Source organism: Megalobrama amblycephala, linkage group LG2 (assembly GCF_018812025.1).
Source record: "Megalobrama amblycephala isolate DHTTF-2021 linkage group LG2, ASM1881202v1, whole genome shotgun sequence".
In the NCBI taxonomy this organism is placed as follows: domain Eukaryota; kingdom Metazoa; phylum Chordata; class Actinopteri; order Cypriniformes; family Xenocyprididae; genus Megalobrama; species Megalobrama amblycephala.
In genome coordinates this window covers 43616565-43637977 of record NC_063045.1, presented here as the reverse complement: position 1 = coordinate 43637977, position 21413 = coordinate 43616565, and the positions used below count along the sequence as shown (strand labels likewise).

Sequence of the window (21413 nt, the reverse complement as noted above, 5' to 3'; positions counted from 1 at the left end):
CCAACATCCTAATTGAACACTGGGTGCATTACAACTTCAGAATTATATTCGTATAGACTGTCAGCAGTGATAGGGTATAGTTAAGAGTGGTCCAGACAAACCTTACGAACGAATGACTTACAGAAGGTATACTTAACTAAGAATGTTTCGGGAAACACGTATTGACGTTCAGGTACAGCTTAAGGTATAACGTAAGAAGGACGTAGAGTTAAGAAGGTTTCGGGGAATTCAGCCTTGAACCTTATTGTAAAGGGTTAAAGAAAGCGTGGGCTATTATTAGCCACAATTTACTGCATGTAATTTCAACATTATTTCAGTCATTTTAAGAACAGTCGATCTTACCATTTCTTGCAATTCTGGATCTTCTAAGCAGATTTTTTCCTTCATTGCGCGCTGCATCGTCTCAGTGAAACTCGGGTCCACCACTAAAACATTCTGTCCACCGAGTGTAGAAAACTTACAGTCACTCTTCCTCGAGTCAGTCGTCATGCACACTTCATAATTATACCCGTGCGGCAGAGTTCCAGTGACTCCTGTGTCTGCGTAATGCGGTGGATAGTACGGAATAACAGGCAGATTGGACTGATAGAGGAAGCGAGATTGTCTCCATCTGTAGATCTTTACTGATATTATCACAACCACACAAGTGATAAATAGGAAAGAAATAGCGGCCAGTGCGAGGACTAAATAAAAAGTCAAGTTGTCGTTATATTGTTTTTCATGCGTAAAGTCTGTGAACTCTGACAACACTTCAGGAAAGCTGTCAGCCACAGCCACGTTAATGGAGACCACAGCTGAGCGAGAGGGCTGTCCGTTATCCTCCACAACAACAGTGAGTTTCTGTTTGACAGCATCTTTATCAGTCACTTGTCGCACAGTTCTTATTTCTCCATTCTGTAAACCCACTTCAAACAGCGCTCTGTCTGTAGCTTTCTGTAGTTTATAGGAGAGCCAGGCATTCTGTCCAGAGTCCACATCAACAGCCACCACTTTAGTGACGAGATATCCAACATCTGCAGCACGAGGCACAATCTCAGCCACCACTGAACCTCCAGTCTGTACTGGATACAGAACCTGAGGAGCGTTGTCATTTTGATCTTGGATTATAATGTCCAAAGTCACATTAGTGCTGAGGGGTGGAGAGCCTCCATCTTGTGCTTTCACACAGACACGAACACTTTTCATTTGCTCATAGTCAAAACCGCGCAGTGCGTGTACCACTCCACTGTCAGCATTTACTGATATAAAAGAGGAAACAGGGGATCCACCCACTGTAGTTTCATCTAGAAGATACGAAATACGAGCGTTCTGGTTCCAGTCATCATCTTGAGCACTCAGAGTAAATATGGACAGACCAGGTGAATTATTTTCAGTAACATATGCAGTGTAAACACTCTTTTGAAACCTGGGCGGATTGTCATTAATATCTGATACTTTCAGATTTAAAGTTTTCTGACTGGAAAGCGCAGGAGACCCTGAATCTGTCGCTGTGATTGTGATATTATAATCTGCCACACGTTCTCTATCTAAAGCAGCATCAGTGACTAAAGTGTAATAATTCCTTAGTGAGGATTGTAATTTAAATGGTATATTTTGATTTATTGTGCTGACAACCTGCCCATTGTCTCCTGCGTCTAGATCTTTGACACTGAAAATAGCGATAGTTGTGCCAATAGTTGCGTCTTCAGTCACTGGGCTTGAAAATGACATAACACTGATAACAGGTGCATTATCATTAACATCAATTAAATCAACTATGACTTTAGCAGAGTTTCCTAAACCACCCTGATCTTTGGCCTCGACGCCGATTTCGTGTTTTTTTGCTCTTTCATAGTCAAGCACCCCAGTTAGAGTAATAACGCCTGTTTTTCCATCGATTTTAAAAATGTAATTTCTGTTACTTTTGAAATTTGCGAAACTGTATGAAACCAAACTATTTGCTTCACTATCTGCATCACTAGCATTTACAGTTGCAATATAAGTTCCTTTAGGCGCATTTTCCACTATTGTTGCCCTATAAACTGACTGGTTAAATTCTGGTGCATTGTCGTTTACATCTAATAGAGTAACTTCTATTTTCATGTTACCAGATCTTTGAGGGTTTCCTCCGTCGACCGCTGTGAGAATGAGAGACAGTCGTGGATGCTGCTCTCTGTCTAGAGGCTTCTGAAGCACCATTTCAGCATATTTGACTCCATCGGGACTCGAATGTTCTTTCAGAATAAAATTTTCATTAGCTGACATAGTATAATGTTGTAGTGCGTTTAGACCTACATCAGGATCATCTGCGCTTCCTAGTAAGAAAAGAGCTCCAGTTGCAGCCGATTCACTTATTTCAAGATTAATTTCATCGTTAGGAAATGTCGGCGAGTGATCGTTTACATCTAATATTTCCACCGTAACATGATGTAGCTCCACTGGATTATCAAGTATTATTTCAAATGTGAAGCTGCACGGAGTGGTTTCAGCGCAAAGCTGCTCTCGATCAATTCTCTCCTTCACAACCAAAATCCCTTTGTCTGTTTTCAGCTCTACATATTCAGTGCTGTCGCCAGACACGATACGAGCCCGACCCGCGCGCAGTCTTCGAACATCCAGACCAAGATCATGAGCAATATTCCCGATAAGCGATCCTTTCTTCATTTCCTCTGGAACTGAGTAACGAATCTGCGCGTTTATGTTTGAGATCGAATAAACGGCCATGATGAATAAGACCCTCCATAGGAAAACACGATCCAATGGCTGTCCTCGCGACTGGTCACAATGAATCCTTCTACACAATTTAATCACAAACATTTTATACATTACTTATTTAAATTACAAAATGTAGATGATGCTCAGAAATTGGAATATGCACAAAGTAATCCAGCTCGGCTGCATTTAGTCAATGGCTGTCTCCCTTCATCGACTCTCTTTAGTCTCCTCCACCATCTCCTAACCAGCATCAGCACAACTCCACCAATCACAGGAGATCACATACATGCTTTTCTACAAATCAACAGCGGCCCTTAGAGTTGAGAACGAGAAACGACACTAATGAAAGCTCTAAAGTGTCTCAGAAGTATCAATGAATTCCTTCATTTAGTCTCAACACAAATAAAACGATATAAATCAACCCAACAGAACAATATAATAAAATAGGCAACGACTCTCCAGCATTAACGTGAATGTTAATCTTGCTGTACTCTGAGTAATGCGAAGACAATATTTTTACCTAGATAAAACAAATTTAATAATACTATTTTACGATACGTTTCAGTTTATTAACATTAGTTACTGCATTAGGTATGAACTATAACGAATAATACTTATACAGCATTAATTATTCTAGGGTAATTTAATAAATGAATATGCAGTACTTTTTTTAGATTAGTGATCTTTCAAAGTATATTAACTAATGGTAATACATACAACTTGAATTGTTGAAAGTGTATTATAGAAGTTGACATTAACCTAGATCAATAAAAGAAAAATACGTTTTATCTTAAGTTATACAAGCTATTATGTTAACTAATGTTAACGAATTATTGAACCTTATGAAGTGTTACAGATTAATAAGTCTACCAGGTTTTCTAATGTTACATAACTACAATTTATTGTATGTAATTTTAATATTATATAGAGTTTATTTTAGTCATTTTTAGAAAAGGGCATCTTACCATTTCTTGCAATTCTGGATCTTCTAAGCAGTTTTTTTCCTTCATTGCGCGCTGCATCGTCTCAGTGAAACTCGGGTCCACCACTAAAACATTCTGTCCACCGAGTGTAGAAAACTTGCAGTCACTCTTCCTCGAGTCAGTCGTCATGCACACTTCATAATTATACCCGTGCGGCAGAGTTCCAGTGACTCCTGTGTCTGCGTAATGCGGTGGATAGTACGGAATAACAGGCAGATTGGACTGATAGAGGAAGCGAGATTGTCTCCATCTGTAGATCTTTACTGAAATTATCACAACCACACAAGTGATAAATAGGAAAGAAACAGCGGCCAATGCGAGGACTAAATAAAAAGTCAAGTTGTCGTTATATTGTTTTTCATGCGTAAAGTCTGTGAACTCTGACAACACTTCAGGAAAGCTGTCAGCCACAGCCACGTTAATGGAGACCACAGCTGAGCGAGAGGGCTGTCCGTTATCATCCACAACAACAGTGAGTTTCTGTTTGACAGCATCTTTATCAGTCACTTGTCGCACAGTTCTTATTTCTCCATTCTGTAAACCCACTTCAAACAGCGCTCTGTCTGTAGCTTTCTGTAGTTTATAGGAGAGCCAGGCATTCTGTCCAGAGTCCATATCAACAGCCACCACTTTAGTGACGAGATATCCAACATCTGCAGCACGAGGCACAATCTCAGCCACCACTGAACCTCCAGTCTGTACTGGATACAGAACCTGAGGAGCGTTGTCATTCTGATCTTGGATTACAATGTCCAAAGTCACATTAGTGCTGAGGGGTGGAGAGCCTCCATCTTGTGCTTTCACACAGACACGAACACTTTTCATTTGCTCATAGTCAAAACCGCGCAGTGCGTGTATCACTCCACTGTCAGCATTTACTGATATAAAAGAGGAAACAGGGGATCCACCCACTGTACCTTCATCTAGAAGATACGAAATACGAGCGTTCTGGTTCCAGTCATCATCTTGAGCACTCAGAGTAAATATGGACAGACCAGGAGAATTATTTTCAGTAACATATGCAGTGTAAACACTCTTTTGAAACCTGGGCGGATTGTCATTAACATCTGACACTTTCAGATTTAAAGTTTTCTGACTGGAAAGCGCAGGAGACCCTGAATCTGTAGCTGTAATTGTGATATTATAATCTGACACACTTTCACGATCTAAAGCAGCATCAGTGACTAAAGTGTAATAATTCCGCAGTGAAGACTGTAGTTTGAAGGGAGTATTCCGATCAACTGTACAGTGAACGTGTCCATTGTCTCCTGCATCCAAATCTTTGACACTGAAGATCGCAATTGTTGTACCAAGAGGTGCGTCTTCAGTCACCGGGTTAGAAAATGACATAACACTGATAACTGGAGCATTATCATTAACATCAATTAAATCAACTATGACTTTAGCAGAGTCTCCTAAACCTCCTTGGTCCTTTGCTTCGATATCAAATTCGTATTTCTTTGCTTTTTCGTAATCAAGCACCCCATTTAGAGTTATAACACCCGTGTTTTCATTAATCTTAAAAATCTCACCAATTACTTTCACATTCCCAAAGCTATAATAGAATAATCCATTTGTTCCACTGTCTGCATCACTAGCATTGACGCTGGTTATAAACGTTCCCTTAAGTGCATTTTCTGTTATTATTGACTTATATACTGATTGGTTGAACACTGGCGCGTTGTCATTTATATCTAGTACAGTGACATCTATTTTCATATTACCAGATCTTTGAGGGGTTCCTCCATCGACCGCTGTCACAACGAGAGAAAGTCGTGGATGCTGCTCTCTGTCTAAAGGTTTCTGAAGCACCATTTCTGCATATTTGACCCCACTTGGTCGTGCATGTTGTTTTAAAATAAAATTATCATTCTGTGATATGACATAGCTCTGTATAGCATTCACGCCCACATCAGGATCATCTGCGCTTCCTAGTAAGAAACGAGCCCCAGGTGTGGCCGATTCACTTATTTCAAGATTAATTTCATCCTCAGGAAATGTCGGCGAGTGATCGTTTACATCCAATATTTCCACCGTAACATGATGTAGCTCCACTGGATTATCAATTATTATTTCAAATGTGAAGCTGCACGGAGTGGTTTCAGCGCAAAGCTGCTCTCGGTCAATTCTCTCCTTCACAACCAAAATCCCTTTGTCTGTTTTCAGCTCTACATATTCAGTGCTGTCGCCAGACACGATACGAGCCCGACCCGCGCGCAGTCTTTGAACATCCAGACCAAGATCATGAGCAATATTCCCGATAAGCGATCCTTTCTTCATTTCCTCTGGAACTGAGTAACGAATCTGCGCGTTTATGTTTGAGATCGAATAAACGGCCATGATGAATAAGACCCTCCATAGGAAAACACGATGCAATAGCTGTCCTCGCGACTGGTAAAAAAGCTTTGCACTTAATATAATTATTTCCATTTTAAGCATTCCGATTAGACACACCAGATGTCGTTGGATAACAAAAATAGTCCCACAATAATTCTGTTCATCGGCTGCACTTCAGTGACTCTCTCTTCATCTACACACTTTGGTCTCCGCCACAATAGACTAGTCAACATCACCAGGGCTCCACCAATCACAGGCGGTGACGAATCAAGAATAAGTGTTTATACACATTTCTGTTAACCAACAGCGGCCCTTAGAGTTGATAACGATGAACAACATTTAAAAATACTATATGAAACAACTAAACACTAAAGAAAGACAATTAATTTAAGCAGAATCTTTACACAACCTTGCTAAAATATCGAGATTGCAAATCTAACTGTAAAATTGCATGCAAAACATAAATAATAAAAACCCATAGTATTCTCAAAGTCAAAAAATGAAAATTTCCCCAAAAGATACTTAAACAAATAGATAATATTAGTCTACGCATGATTTGAAGATAAAAATGTGGCCATATTTATTTAAAATTACATGATGTATTATATTATATTATATTATATTATATTATATTATTGATGCTGTTATGTATGCATTCATTCATTCATACATACAGTGCTCTTACCATTTCATGTAGTTCAGAATTTTCAAGTATGCTCTTTTCTTTCATTGCGCGCTGCATCGTCTCAGTGAAACTCGGGTCCACCACTAAAACATTCTGTCCACCGAGTGTAGAAAACTTACAGTCACTCTTCCTCGAGTCAGTCGTCATGCACACTTCATAATTATACCCGTGCGGCAGAGTTCCAGTGACTCCTGTGTCTGCGTAATGCGGTGGATAGTACGGAATAACAGGCAGATTGGACTGATAGAGGAAGCGAGATTGTCTCCATCTGTAGATCTTTACTGATATTATCACAACCACACAAGTGATAAATAGGAAAGAAACAGCGGCCAGTGCGAGAACTAGATAAAAAGTCAGGTTGTCGTTATATTGTTTTTCATGCGTAAAGTCTGTGAACTCTGACAACACTTCAGGAAAGCTGTCAGCCACAGCCACGTTAATGGAGACCACAGCTGAGCGAGAGGGCTGTCCGTTATCCTCCACAACAACAGTGAGTTTCTGTTTGACAGCATCTTTATCAGTCACTTGTCGCACAGTTCTTATTTCTCCATTCTGTAAACCCACTTCAAACAGCGCTCTGTCTGTAGCTTTCTGTAGTTTATAGGAGAGCCAGGCATTCTGTCCAGAGTCCACATCAACAGCCACCACTTTAGTGACGAGATATCCAACATCTGCAGCACGAGGCACAATCTCAGCCACCACTGAACCTCCAGTCTGTACTGGATACAGAACCTGAGGAGCGTTGTCATTCTGATCTTGGATATTAATATTTATTGTCACTTCAGCGCTCAGTGGCGGGGATCCTCCATCTCGAGCTGTCACGTTAAATGAAAACGATTTTAACTGTTCAAAATCAAAGGATTTTACTGCATGAATAGTTCCAGTAAGTGAATCTACAGACACGAGAGAACTCAGCGGTGCGCCACGCATGTTTTCATCCTTCAGGAAGTAGGACAATTGCGCGTTTGGACCCCAGTCAGCATCATTTGCTTTAACAGTCAGTATAGTCAGACCAGGAGAATTATTTTCACTAACAAAAGTTTTATATTCCTCAGCATCAAATATGGGCGGGTTGTCATTGACGTCAGATATTTTTACAGTCAGTGTTTTGTTTGCGTGTCGCGCTGGACTTCCTTGGTCCGATACCAAGATCGTTATGTTATATTCAGCGAAACTTTCTCTATCAAGAATATCATCAGTAATTAAACTATAATAGTCTGTGAGAGATGACTCGATTTTAAACGGTATGTTTTGATTTATTGAACAATGAACAAGACCATTTTTACCAGAATCCGCATCCTCTACATTAATGACGGCTACAGTTGTTCCCACTGGGGAATTTTCAGGAAGGGTGTTTGAGAAGGACATAAGCTGTATGCTTGGAGAGTTGTCATTTTCATCAATAACATCTATGACAATTTTGCAGGTATCTGAAAAACCTCCATTATCTTTTGCATTAATGTTTAATTGATAACTATTTTGAGATTCGTAATCTAAATTATTAAGAAGTCTAATCTCACCTGTATCTGCGTTTATCTCAAAAAGCTCCCTTGCTTCTTTGCTGGCTACAGCGAAGGAGTAGGAAACATGGCTATTTACACCTTCGTCAGCATCAGCAGCACTAACAGAACCAATGACAGTACCAGCAGGTGCATTTTCTCCAACTTCAGTTTTAAATACTGACTGTTTACACACCGGGGCATTATCATTAACATCCAGAACAGTAACGTGAATTTTTACAGTTCCTGATTTCTGAGGTGATCCGCCATCAGCTGCTACAAGAACCAATTTAATCTCATCGCGCTCCTCTCGATCTAGTTCTCGCTGCAAAACCATCTCAATGTATTGGTTTCCATCGGTCTGACTATGAACCTCCAGTTTAAAACTATCAGATGGATGAAGTTTATAGCTCTGTATACTGTTTAGACCGACATCTGCATCTATAGCGCTATCCAAAGGGAAGCGAGCTCCCAAAACTGCATTTTCAGCTATTTTCAAATAAACATTTTCTTTCGGAAATAACGGAGCATTATCGTTTATATCTTGCACCTCAACTGTGACTCGATGCAGCTGGATAGGGTTTTCAACGATCAGATCAAAACTGAAGCTGCAGGGCGTCGTTTGCTTACAGAGCTCCTCGCGATCTATCCTTTCTTTAACTACTAGAGTTCCTTTGTCTCTGCTCAGGTCGACATACTGTCGTCCGCCCTTTGTTACAACGCGAGCTTTTCCAGATATGAGTCTACTTATCTCTATCCCCAGATCCTTGGCGATGTTGCCTACGAATGATCCCTCTGGCATTTCCTCGGGGATGGAATATCTCACATTGCAATTTACATCCTCCATTCCGTAGAAGCAGAGAATGAAAAACACAACCTGCCATTTTGAATGCGTAGAAACCATCCAGGGAATGTCAGAATTGCTCAATAAGCTGAGAAAAGCCATCTAAACTGTGTGGTCAAACGAAGTGGTTTCAAGTATGAAAAAAACATCAAAACCCTAAATGCAAAATTACGTGTTCACGTTATCTTCCCTGAAAAACGCTGCATATGTCCAACCTACATCCCCGTCATTAAGGGACTGGCAATACAGGCTATACAGAGAATCACGCGCTTTACTCAGATGTTAATCAACAGCGGCACTCAGAGCTTTAAAGTCGCAAATACAACACCAGTAGCCTCAAAGCGGCTGTATGAGCCAAACGTGAAACATATACACCACTATAGGAATAATAATAATAATAATAATAATAATAATAATATGTAACTGCATCACGTTGATATATTTAACTGAGTCACATGGTGTTCAATCAGTAACAAACAACTGGAGGAAACCGTTGACAATTTCAGCACCATCTGAATGAACAGCACCCGACCAATTCAATCCTGAATACAATGTTCGACTCTCAGACGCTCATTAAAATTAAAATGAACATAAAGTCGAAAATACATAAATGAATAAATAGAAAAGCGCAAAGCTTTATATCGTTTAATCAAAGACAAGACACTAGATTATTATTATTATTATTTATTTATTTTTTTAATTATTATTTCTATGATTTGGAATTTTGTTTTTATCCGTGTTCAACTCAAAATATAGTAATGATTAAACTAGACAACTAGTTCTGTGTGACCCTAATTAAACACATTTTATAGTTTTAACATGTTAAAATGTAAAAGTAGACACATGTTAAACACATCTCCCTTAATTCAAGTTTAAACAACATCAGTAGATTGTAATAGGTTGTGCAAACGAATATATTTATGATCAAACGGCATTCAAGACGTCCAACATTATTATTATTAATATTATTATATGCATTCATTCATTCATGCAGTGCTCTTACCATTTCATGTAGCTCAGAATTTTCAAGAATGTTTTTTTCCTTCATTGCGCGCTGCATCGTCTCAGTGAAACTCGGGTCCACCACTAAAACATTCTGTCCACCGAGTGTAGAAAACTTACAGTCACTCTTCCTCGAGTCAGTCGTCATGCACACTTCATAATTATACCCGTGCGGCAGAGTTCCAGTGACTCCTGTGTCTGCGTAATGCGGTGGATAGTACGGAATAACAGGCAGATTGGACTGATAGAGGAAGCGAGATTGTCTCCATCTGTAGATCTTTACTGATATTATCACAACCACACAAGTGATAAATAGGAAAGAAACAGCGGCCAGTGCGAGAACTAGATAAAAAGTCAGGTTGTCGTTATATTGTTTTTCATGCGTAAAGTCTGTGAACTCTGACAACACTTCAGGAAAGCTGTCAGCCACAGCCACGTTAATGGAGACCACAGCTGAGCGAGAGGGCTGTCCGTTATCCTCCACAACAACAGTGAGTTTCTGTTTGACAGCATCTTTATCAGTCACTTGTCGCACAGTTCTTATTTCTCCATTCTGTAAACCCACTTCAAACAGCGCTCTGTCTGTAGCTTTCTGTAGTTTATAGGAGAGCCAGGCATTCTGTCCAGAGTCCACATCAACAGCCACCACTTTAGTGACGAGATATCCAACATCTGCAGCACGAGGCACAATCTCAGCCACCACTGAACCTCCAGTCTGTACTGGATACAGAACCTGAGGAGCGTTGTCATTCTGATCTTGGATATTAATATTTATTGTCACTTCAGAGCTCAGTGGCGGGGATCCTCCATCTCGAGCTGTCACGTTAAATGAAAACGATTTTAACTGTTCAAAATCAAAGGATTTCACTGCATGAATAGTTCCAGTAAGTGAATCTACAGACACGAGAGAACTCAGCGGTGCGCCACGCATGTTTTCATCCTTCAGGAAGTAGGACAATTGCGCGTTTGGACCCCAGTCAGCATCATTTGCTTTAACAGTCAGTATAGTCAGACCAGGATAATTATTTTCACTAACAAAAGTTTTATATTCGTCAGAATCGAATATGGGCGGGTTGTCATTGACATCGGATATTTTTACAGTCAGTGTTTTGTTTGCGTGTCGCGCTGGACTTCCTTGGTCCGATACCAAGATCGTTATGTTGTATTCAGCGAAACTTTCTCGATCAAGAATATCATCAGTAATTAAACTATAATAGTCTGTGAGAGATGACTCGATTTTAAACGGTATGTTTTGATTTATTGAACAATGAACAAGGCCATTTTTTCCCGAATCTGCATCCTCTACATTAATGACGGCTACAGTTGTTCCCACTGGGGAATTTTCAGGAAGGGTGTTGGAGAAGGACATAAGCTGTATGTTTGGAGAGTTGTCATTTTCATCAATAACATCTATGACAAATTTGCAAGTATCTGCAAGGCCACCTTTATCTTTTGCTTTAATGTTTAATTGATAACTATTTTGAGATTCGTAATCTAAATTATTAAGAAGTCTAATCTCACCTGTATCTGCGTTTATCTCAAAAAGCTCCCTTGCTTCTTTGCTGGCTACAGCGAAGGAGTAGGAAACATGGCTATTTACACCTTCGTCAGCATCAGCAGCACTAACAGAACCAATGACAGTACCAGCAGGTGAATCTTCCCTTACTTCAGTTTTGAAAACTGACTGTTTACACACCGGGGCATTATCATTATTATCCAAAACAGTAACGTGAATTTTTACAGTTCCTGATTTCTGAGGTGAACCACCATCAGCTGCTACAAGAACCAATTTAATCTCATCGCGCTCCTCTCGATCTAGTTCTCGCTGCAAAACCATCTCAATGTATTTGTTTCCATCGGTCTGACTATGAATCTCCAGTTTAAAACTATCAGATGGATGAAGTTTATAGCTCTGTATACCGTTTAGACCGACATCTGCATCTATAGCGCTATCCAAAGGGAACCTAGTTCCAGAAATCGCATTTTCGCTTATTTCCAGATTAATATTTTCTTTCGGAAATAACGGAGCATTATCGTTTATATCTTGCACCTCAACTGTGACTCGATGCAGCTGGATAGGGTTTTCAACGATCAGATCAAAACTGAAGCTGCAGGGCGTCGTTTGCTTACAGAGCTCCTCGCGATCTATCCTTTCTTTAACTACTAGAGTTCCTTTGTCTCTGCTCAGGTCGACATACTGTCGTCCGCCCTTTGTTACAACGCGAGCTTTTCCAGATATGAGTCTACTTATCTCTATCCCCAGATCCTTGGCGATGTTGCCTACGAATGATCCCTCTGGCATTTCCTCCGGGATGGAATATCTCACATTGCAATATACGAAGTCCATTCCGATAAAGCAGAGAATGAAAAACACAACCTGCCATTTTGAATGCGTAGAAACCATCCAAATACTGTCTGAAATGCTTAATAAGCTGAAGAAGGCCATCTTGATAAACAGTGTGGTCAAACGAAGTGGGATCAAAAACGAAAAAAAAACAAAAAAAACGTTAATTTCTTAAATCCAAAATAGCGCATTCATGTTATTTCCTCGGAAAAATCTCTGCATACGTCCAACCGCGTCAGTAAGGGACTGGCAATACAGGCTATACAGAGAAACATACACTCTACTCAGATGTTAATCAACAGCGGCACTCAGAGCTTTAAAGTAGCAACTGCAAGACCAAGCCAATCGTATATCAATTCCACAAACAAATAAACAAATAAATAAAACTGCATTAAGTTGATATACTGTATGTGAGCCACAAGCAGTTTAATCAATAACGGGCAACTAGAGGAAACCGTTGACCATTTTCACCATCTGAATGAACAGCAGTCAATGAATGAATAACAATTTAATCCAGAATCCAGAATACATTCTTCGACTCTCAGACTCTCTTTAAATTAAAAAGCTGTATTAGACGCCCTGTACTTTCTGCTCTAGCCAGGACAGACTTTGGACAGTGTGGATGTTCCCCCCCTCCTCCATGGGACAAATCGCTTTATTTTATTTCATATAAGATAATTTTGAGGAAAAAAAAGTATTTTAAGTAAATACATGTTAATTTATTCGGATCAAATCTCCTATATCACAAATATTTTTTTGTTTTCATCAGCCACCATCAGCAGTGAATCAACCAGCTAACATCTTTACAGTTTTCACGTTAAACTATACATCAACAGGCTGTGCCTGCTGTACAAGTGAATGTGTTTACGGTCATTTGTCCATATAGATGTCCAATCTTTTCAGTCTCTATTAGAAACATCTTAATTTAGAATCATTCATCATAAGCATGCATCTTACTTAATTTAGAGTAAATAAGAGTTGTTCTTACCTATAGAAGAAAATCCAGCATTGGTTCACAGAGAAGAGCATGAAAGACAAAAATGAGATTAAACAGGTTAGGGCTGTTTACATTAAACCTTCACACCATTAAAGCTGAAAAAACAACAAGTATTTGGTGTTAAACAGAATCAATAGTAGGCCTAATCATACTTTTTTTAAGCATACTTTTTTTTTTCTTTTCTTTTTTCTTGTTTGGAAGAAAGTGAGATGTAAATAAATGTTTCAGTTTAACTCCACTGTACTAATGCAAAATTATATATATATATATATATATATATATATATATATATATATATATATATATATATGTGTGTGAAAAAAAAACAACTGTCATGTATCACTGTCAATTTTCAGGAAGTACTACTAGGAGAGAAATAAGGAGCGGAGACAAAAACATTTATTAATTTCTCATCAAATTTTAACTTTATTAGACAAGTCATTGTTTGTTTGTCATGCACAGTACAATACCAGATTGAAAGATACACTAAATAACATTGAACATATATTTAAAACAATTTAGTAAAATGTTTACATTTCTTTTCTGATACTTACTTATAATTAATATAAATTTACAGATGAATTAATATGTATTTTGAAATTGGTGAATAAACATTTCAGAAAACATTAAATGACTATAACTGAGAGAAAATAATGCTGACTGTGCAACTGATGATACACACCACAGATCAGAACTTTGTACAATCTTATAAATGCTTTTAAAGAACACATAAATCAGGGAAATGAAGAAGTAGCAACCTTCAGACTCACACACAGTCTCACAAAAAAAAAAAAAAAAAAGAAAGGAAGTAAAGAAACAAATGAAAATGTGAAGTCAAAACTAATCAAATTATTAGTTTACCAGAGTGGGATAGCTGAGTTCTTCGCCAGTGGTGTCACTACATACGTTTGATGTTTCCGTGTCACACAACGTTTGAGAGAAAGGAACCGTGTTTTCATTGTAAGATGTGATGAACTTAAAGTCACTTGTGCGTGAGCCTGTGGTTAAATATGTATCATAATTGTAGGAGCTGCGGAGAGTTCCTGCTCCATCCACCTCTGCATAGTTGGGAGGCAGATAGGCGCTGGGAACAGCAACTGCTCCATCAAACAACAGTCTGGGCTTTCTCCTGTGACAAAACTTCACTGCCAAGATCAATATGATGAACGTCAGGAAGAAGGTACACACGGAAACTAATGCAATGATCAAGTATGATGTTAATTTAGAGTTGTTGTTCTCATAAGTCATATCTTTAAGTTCAGGAACTTCAGAAAGGTTGTCAGAAATCAGTAAATTCACAGCACAGGTTGTAGACAGAGAGGGCTGCCCGTTATCTTTCACTGAAATAACAAGATTCTGCTTCATATTGTCAGATTCAGAAATGTCTCGTTGTGTTTTGATCTCTCCACTATGGAGACCAATGGTGAAAAGTCCCGGATCAGAAGATTTCAAGATCTGATAGGACAGCCATGCATTCTGTCCAGAGTCAGCATCTACAGCGATAACCTTGGAGACCAGAGAGCCTGAGAGAGTCGATTTAGGGACCATTTCAGTCATTAAAGACTTTCCATCTGGAACAGGGTATAATATCTGTGGAGAGTTATCATTCTCATCTGTTATGAAGACTTTCACAATCACGTTACTGCTGAGAGGAGGAGAACCATTGTCTCTGGCAACAACTTTGACACTGAAGTTTCTGAACTGCTCATAGTCAAATGATCTTACAGCATGAATCACCCCTGTATCTCCATTAACAGATAGAAAGGAGGACACTGGGAACCCATTGACTTCACTGGGTACCAGAGAGTACAGTACAGTCCCGTTCTGTCTCCAGTCTGGGTCATTTGCACTGACAGAACAAACAGAGGTGCCTGCTTTGTTATTTTCTCTTATATAAGCACTGTATGACTGCTGCTCAAATACAGGAGGATTGTCATTCACATCTGAGACAAATAAATGAATCGTCATGGAGGTGGATAATGGTGGAGATCCCCCATCTGTGGCTGTGATGGTAATGTTGTAATCAGATTCTTTCTCTCGGTCTAGAGCTTTTGTACTTATTAGAGAGAAATAGTTTTTAACAGATGGGTTCAGTTTGAAAGGAACATTTTGCTGAACAGAGCAACGAATCTGCCGGTTTTCTCCTGAGTCTTTGTCTTGAACATGAATGATTCCCACCTCAGTACCTGACTCAGAGTTTTCAGGTATCGGGTTATTCAAAGATTTAAGGATGATTCTAGGTGGATTATCATTAACATCAGTTATATCTATGATGACTTTAGCAGTTGAAGCCAATCCAGATGCATCTTGAGCATGAATTCCTATTTCAAAGTTTCTTTCATTTTCATAATCAATCTCTCCAGCAACCACAATTTGTCCTGTTGTTTTATCAATAGAAAATAATTTTGCGTTCTTATCTGACAATCTGCTGAATTCATACGTCACTTCCCCGTTTGGACCTTCATCAGCATCTGTGGCGCTCACTCTGATTATTTCTGTTCCTGAAGGTGTATTTTCAGCCAGAGTGACCTTATAAACAGGCTGACTAAATACTGGAACATTATCATTGGAATCAAGAACAGTGATGTGAATGACAGCAGTGCCAGACCTCTGCGGTGAACCTCCATCAGTGGCTGTGAAAATCATATCTATCTCCTTCTGCTGTTCACGATCCAGCTCCTTTTCCAACACAAGTTCAGCATATTTCCCTCCGTCTGCAGTATCATGTACAGTCAATATAAAAAATTTTATTTTTCTCCAGTGAATAGCTATTAATAGCATTTTGTCCGATATCCGTGTCATGCGCCTCATGCAAACGAAATCGCTGGCCTTTATCTGCTGATTCTGTGATTTCAAAGTTAAAACGGTCACTTGGAAATTGTGGCGCATTGTCATTTATATCTTGAATATTCAGAATTATTCGGTGCACTTCAAGAGGGTTTTCCAGGACGAGCTCATAACTGAGAATGCAGGACATTCGAGATCCACAAATCTTCTCTCGGTCTATTGTCTCTGCCACGATTAAATTACCAGTATTCAGATTAATATCACAATACCGTTTGCTGCTGTCCTCCGTGTCTATCCGAGCTTTACGTGCAGATAATAGTTTAACATCCATGTTGAGATCCTTGGCTATATTTCTAAACACATACTGGCGCTTCGTTTCTTCCGGAATATTGTAGCTCAGATCTGCACAGAAGGTTTTCAGAGGAAACAGAAGGAGAGCCACGAAACACGTAAATAAAGGACCTGGAAATAATCTGTATCCCATTTTTGAAGATTTGATGTTGCACCTGTCCAAAAGTAAATAATCTTTCACGGATGATTTTCCAATAATTCGATCAGCGTCGATGGACGGTTACTCCATTTTGTGCGGCGTTTATTCTAGCAGACAGAGCTCATACTGCACACATTAAGTGTGGGAGGAGAGACGCATCAGTCTGCACTCTTGGTGAATAGCGACACTGTGAGTATTTTTCTGCTCATTACAACATGCATTTAAGTAATGAAAACGACAAAAGAAATCATTAACCAAGTAAAGTCTGATGTTTGTCAACTCGTATTAGTGTAAAATAATCAGTTACATTCATCTATGTATTGGAAAGGAACTAAAAATGTCACGCATTCAGAGATAAACAACAGACAGAGCTGTCGCTGTCCAGACCTGTGGTGCTGAAACCTGATGACCTTAAAGACATTGAACAAGAAATAACTTACGTAACTTTGAAATATTAAATATACGCGTAAATTCGTTGTAAAAGAAAAGCGAGGCGTATCTCCTTTTTCACCGTTTCAAACTAATTTAGATAGTAAGATTAAACGTAGATGTAGATGATACTATGAGCCTCAAAATGAAATATTCAAACACTTTTAGAACATTCACGTTAAAACTCACTCTAAATATAGTTATTATGTAAACATATAGCCATAAATACAATATAATAGGGAAGAAGAAGAAGACAATATACAGAGGAATTCCTCAAAAACTGACCTTTGTATTTGTGTCCAGAATTGATGAATGCAGCGTTCAAGTACTGTTAAAGGTGTGTAGGAAGTATACATTTATGAGATCCGATATTCGCGACCTACATAATCTGGACCATTTAATTGTTTTCATTATAGTAGTGGCAAAAGTATTTGACACAGAAGATAATATGAAATGCGGTAAAAGAAGAATGATAGTACTTTTAATAGATACAGTATGTAATGCAGCGTGAGCTTCTAACAAATTAACGCCCAAATACGTTGTTTAAACTGGAACCGCCTTAATGACATATTATTATTAATGCTAATATCACTTTAAATGTATAATTAGCGGAGACAAGAAACGCAAATATAAAAAGGAGTCCAGAGAAGTTAAGAATCTCTTACCTCATCTTCATTTCCTGTAACATCTAGTGTTATCATGCTCGAGCCAAACTGAATATTGTCTTCCTTTCTCAGAGTCCCACCAGCAGGAAGCGTGTTTTCATTATATGATCTCACAAATTTAAAGTCACTTGTACGCGAGCCTGTGGTTAGATACGCGTCATAATTGTAGGAGCTGCGGAGAGTTCCTGCTCCATCCACCTCTGCATAGTTGGGAGGCAGATAGGCGCTGGGAACAGCAACTGCTCCATCAAACAACAGTCTGGGCTTTCTCCTGTGACAAAACTTCACTGCCAAGATCAGTATGATGAACGTCAGGAAGAAGGTGCACACAGAAACTAATGCAATGATCAAGTATGATGTTAATTTAGAGTTGTTGTCCTCATAAGTCATATCTTTAAGTTCAGGAACTTCAGAAAGGTTGTCAGAAATCAGTAAATTCACAGCACAGGTTGTGGACAGAGAGGGCTGCCCGTTATCCTTCACTGAAATAACAAGATTCTGCTTCATATTGTCAGATTCAGAAATGTCTCGTTGTGTTTTGATCTCTCCACTATGGAGACCAATGGTGAAAAGTCCCGGATCAGTAGATTTCAAGATCTGATAGGACAGCCATGCGTTCTGTCCAGAGTCAGCATCTACAGCGATCACCTTGGAGACCAGAGAGCCCGAGAGAGTCGCTTTAGGGACCATTTCAGTCATTAAAGACTTTCCATCTGGAACAGGGTATAATATCTGTGGAGAGTTATCATTCTCATCTGTTATGAAGACTTTCACAGTCAGGTTACTGCTGAGAGGAGGAGAACCATTGTCTCTGGCAACAACTTTGACACTGAAGTTTCTGAACTGCTCATAGTCAAATGATCTTACAGCATGAATCACCCCTGTATCTCCATTAACAGATAGAAATGAGGACACTGGGATCCCATTGACTTCACTGGGTACCAGAGAGTACAGTACAGTCCCGTTCTGTCTCCAGTCTGGGTCATTTGCACTGACAGAACAAACAGAGGTGCCTGCTTTGTTATTTTCTCTTATATAAGCACTGTAGGACTGCTGCTCAAATACAGGGGCATTGTCATTGATATCAGAAACTGAAAAGTGTATTATTTTGGAGGATGATAACGGTGGGGTTCCTCCATCAGTAGCCACTAGAGTTATGTTATAATAGCTGTTAAGTTCGCGATCCAGAGGGCCCGTTGTGACAATTGTGTAATAATTTTTAATAGACGGATTTAGCTTAAAAGGGACATTTTCTTGAATAGTACAATAAACCTTTTTGTTATCCCCCGTGTCTTTATCCTGAACATTTATAATAGCCACTTCAGTGCCAGGTTCCACATTTTCAGGGATTTGAATATCATTAGATTTCAAATGTATAACAGGAGTGTTGTCATTAATATCGATTATATCGATTTCAACTTTTGAATTAGAAGCCAAGCCAGAACCATCCTTGGCCTGAATACGTATCTCATAACTGTTTTTATCTTCGAAATCTATCGGTCCAATCACTGTAATTTCTCCACTGGTCTTACCTATAGAAAAAAGTCTGGAAGCCTTCTCTGAAATTTGGCTAAATTCATACATGACATCCCCATTCACTCCTTCGTCAGCATCTACAGCGCTTACTTTGATTACAATGGTATTTAAAGGAGAGTTTTCTAAAATGCTGGCTTTATAAACAGGCTGAGTAAATACAGGCACATTATCATTTGCATCTAGGACAATGACATGAATTACAGCAGTCCCGGATCTCCGTGGAGTTCCACCATCGACTGCAGTAAGAACCAAATCCATATTCTTCTTTTGTTCACGATCTAGTTCTTTTTGCAGTATCAGTTCGCCATATTTTCCTCCATCGGCAGTCGAGTGAACTGATAAAGAAAAGTGTTCGTTTTTCTCAAGTGAATAATTCTGAATACCGTTTTGACCGTCATCCGCATCATGCGCCTCCTCCAGGGGGAAACGTGTTCCTGTGCCCACAGATTCGCCAATTTCAAGTTTTATTAGTTCATTAGGAAATCGCGGTGAATTGTCATTTATATCCTCTATTTTCACTGATATGCGATGCAGCTCTAGCGGGTTTTCTAGAACTAGGTCGTATTTCAAGACACATGATGCTTTTGAACCGCACAATTCCTCTCGGTCGACCCTCTCCGCCACAATAAATTCCCCTTTTTGCGGGTTGATCTCACAAAAACGATTTCCATATTCTTCCGTGTCTAACCGAGCTTTTCGTGATAGTAGCCCATCGGTTTCAAGACCAAGATCCTTCGCAATATTTCCGATTATCGATCCTTGTTTCATCTCCTCTGGTATGGAGTAGCTCAAATCCCCATTACTTTTGCGCATAAACAGTAAAATGAAAGCGATGCACGTCGACCAAGGAAATAATCCGAATATTATTGCCATTGCTTGTTTCAGTTAATGTTAAATCCAGCCTCCACAATCCACTGTGATGTTTACATCAGCCCACAGACCGTATACAATGATGCGTGTGAAAAAGGTGTGTCGTGATTTAAAGTATTACAATGACAGTCACACAGGCTATCGCATACTTGGTCAATAGCGACCCACTGAGTTCAAGTGGCACATTACAAATATTCTTACATGTGGCTTCAAAAACAAATGACAAGGAAAGCTGCGTTCTCCTGAAGATAACAGTAAATACACCGGAAGCGGGCTAACCACAGAACCTCATTCGATTAATCTAACGTTATCAATAAAATCTGGCACAAGAAGAAGAGTGGAAACCCTGGCATAAAAACATTGCAGGCCTATACTTTAATTCATTAATGATGTAGGTAGAAAAAAAAAAATGCACGACAGGAGTATCTAAAGGATATTTGACAGATTTTTTAAACACATGCATGTGAAATGAGACAAAGTAATGTTAACACCATAATATTGATATTCAAAACAACCTTTAGCACGCTTCTCTCCTTTTATTCAATACCATCCATGCCTAACCAAACACATGCCATCTCCTGGTTACCTGACAAAGAACATACGAACTTTAATAATATAAATTCCAGCCTCCTTTCATTCTTTGAAAAAAATAAACCATCTATTTAATGTTAAAGGCTGTTTATAACTACTAATGTTAGCTATATGCTTTATAATTTATTGTGGCTGATAATACTGCTTCTACTGATCAGTAACTTCGTCACAGTTGTAGCAGGATATTTTAGTTCTTGAAGTGTTTGAATGAGAATGTACTGATTTTAAGACACAAGTGTAAAACTTTACTTTAAGTTTTTATGTATAATGTGTTATAAAGGTATTCATAATATACATTGTAATGCATTATATCTTTTCATAAATAATTGTAACCACGTTAAAATCCATTATATTTGTTGATTCCTTGTTACATCTGTTTTAATGCATTATACATGGTAAATGTGTAGCACAATGTATTATAACTGTGGTTACAATTATCCATACAATGCATTATAATGTGAATTTGCAAGGCATATATGAAGCTCTAAAATACTTCATAAAGGCTAATACAATAAAGACTTAAGATAAAGTCTTACTCATCCACAAAAATGTATAATTTGCTTTATGAATGAAACAGCAAACTGAGATAAATATTTGTAGTGCACAGCTGAAATGAGGCAAATATTAAGAAAATACCAGGAAAATATTATTAAGCCTCAT

At 38.8% G+C, this 21413-nt stretch overlaps 1 protein-coding gene across 19 annotated transcripts in view; it reads right to left on the bottom strand.

Moving 5' to 3' along the window:
* Positions 1 to 21413, bottom strand: part of LOC125259562 (protocadherin gamma-A5-like) — a 141625-nt gene that overhangs the window by 99816 nt on the left and 20396 nt on the right. For 2 of the 19 annotated variants that reach the window (XM_048177331.1, XM_048177495.1), the window contains exon 1: positions 6700 to 10001. The exons of 8 other annotated variants lie outside the window; for them this stretch is intronic. In XM_048177331.1, coding sequence (XP_048033288.1) covers positions 6700 to 9144 — 2445 coding nt within the window. In that variant the 5' untranslated portion in view covers positions 9145 to 10001. Of the gene's footprint in view, positions 1 to 342; positions 3374 to 3659; positions 6423 to 6699; positions 10002 to 10045; positions 13023 to 17756; positions 21404 to 21413 lie in introns of those variants that run through there. 9 more of the 19 variants (XM_048177576.1, XM_048177523.1, XM_048177390.1 and 6 more) reach the window with 9 other exon arrangements.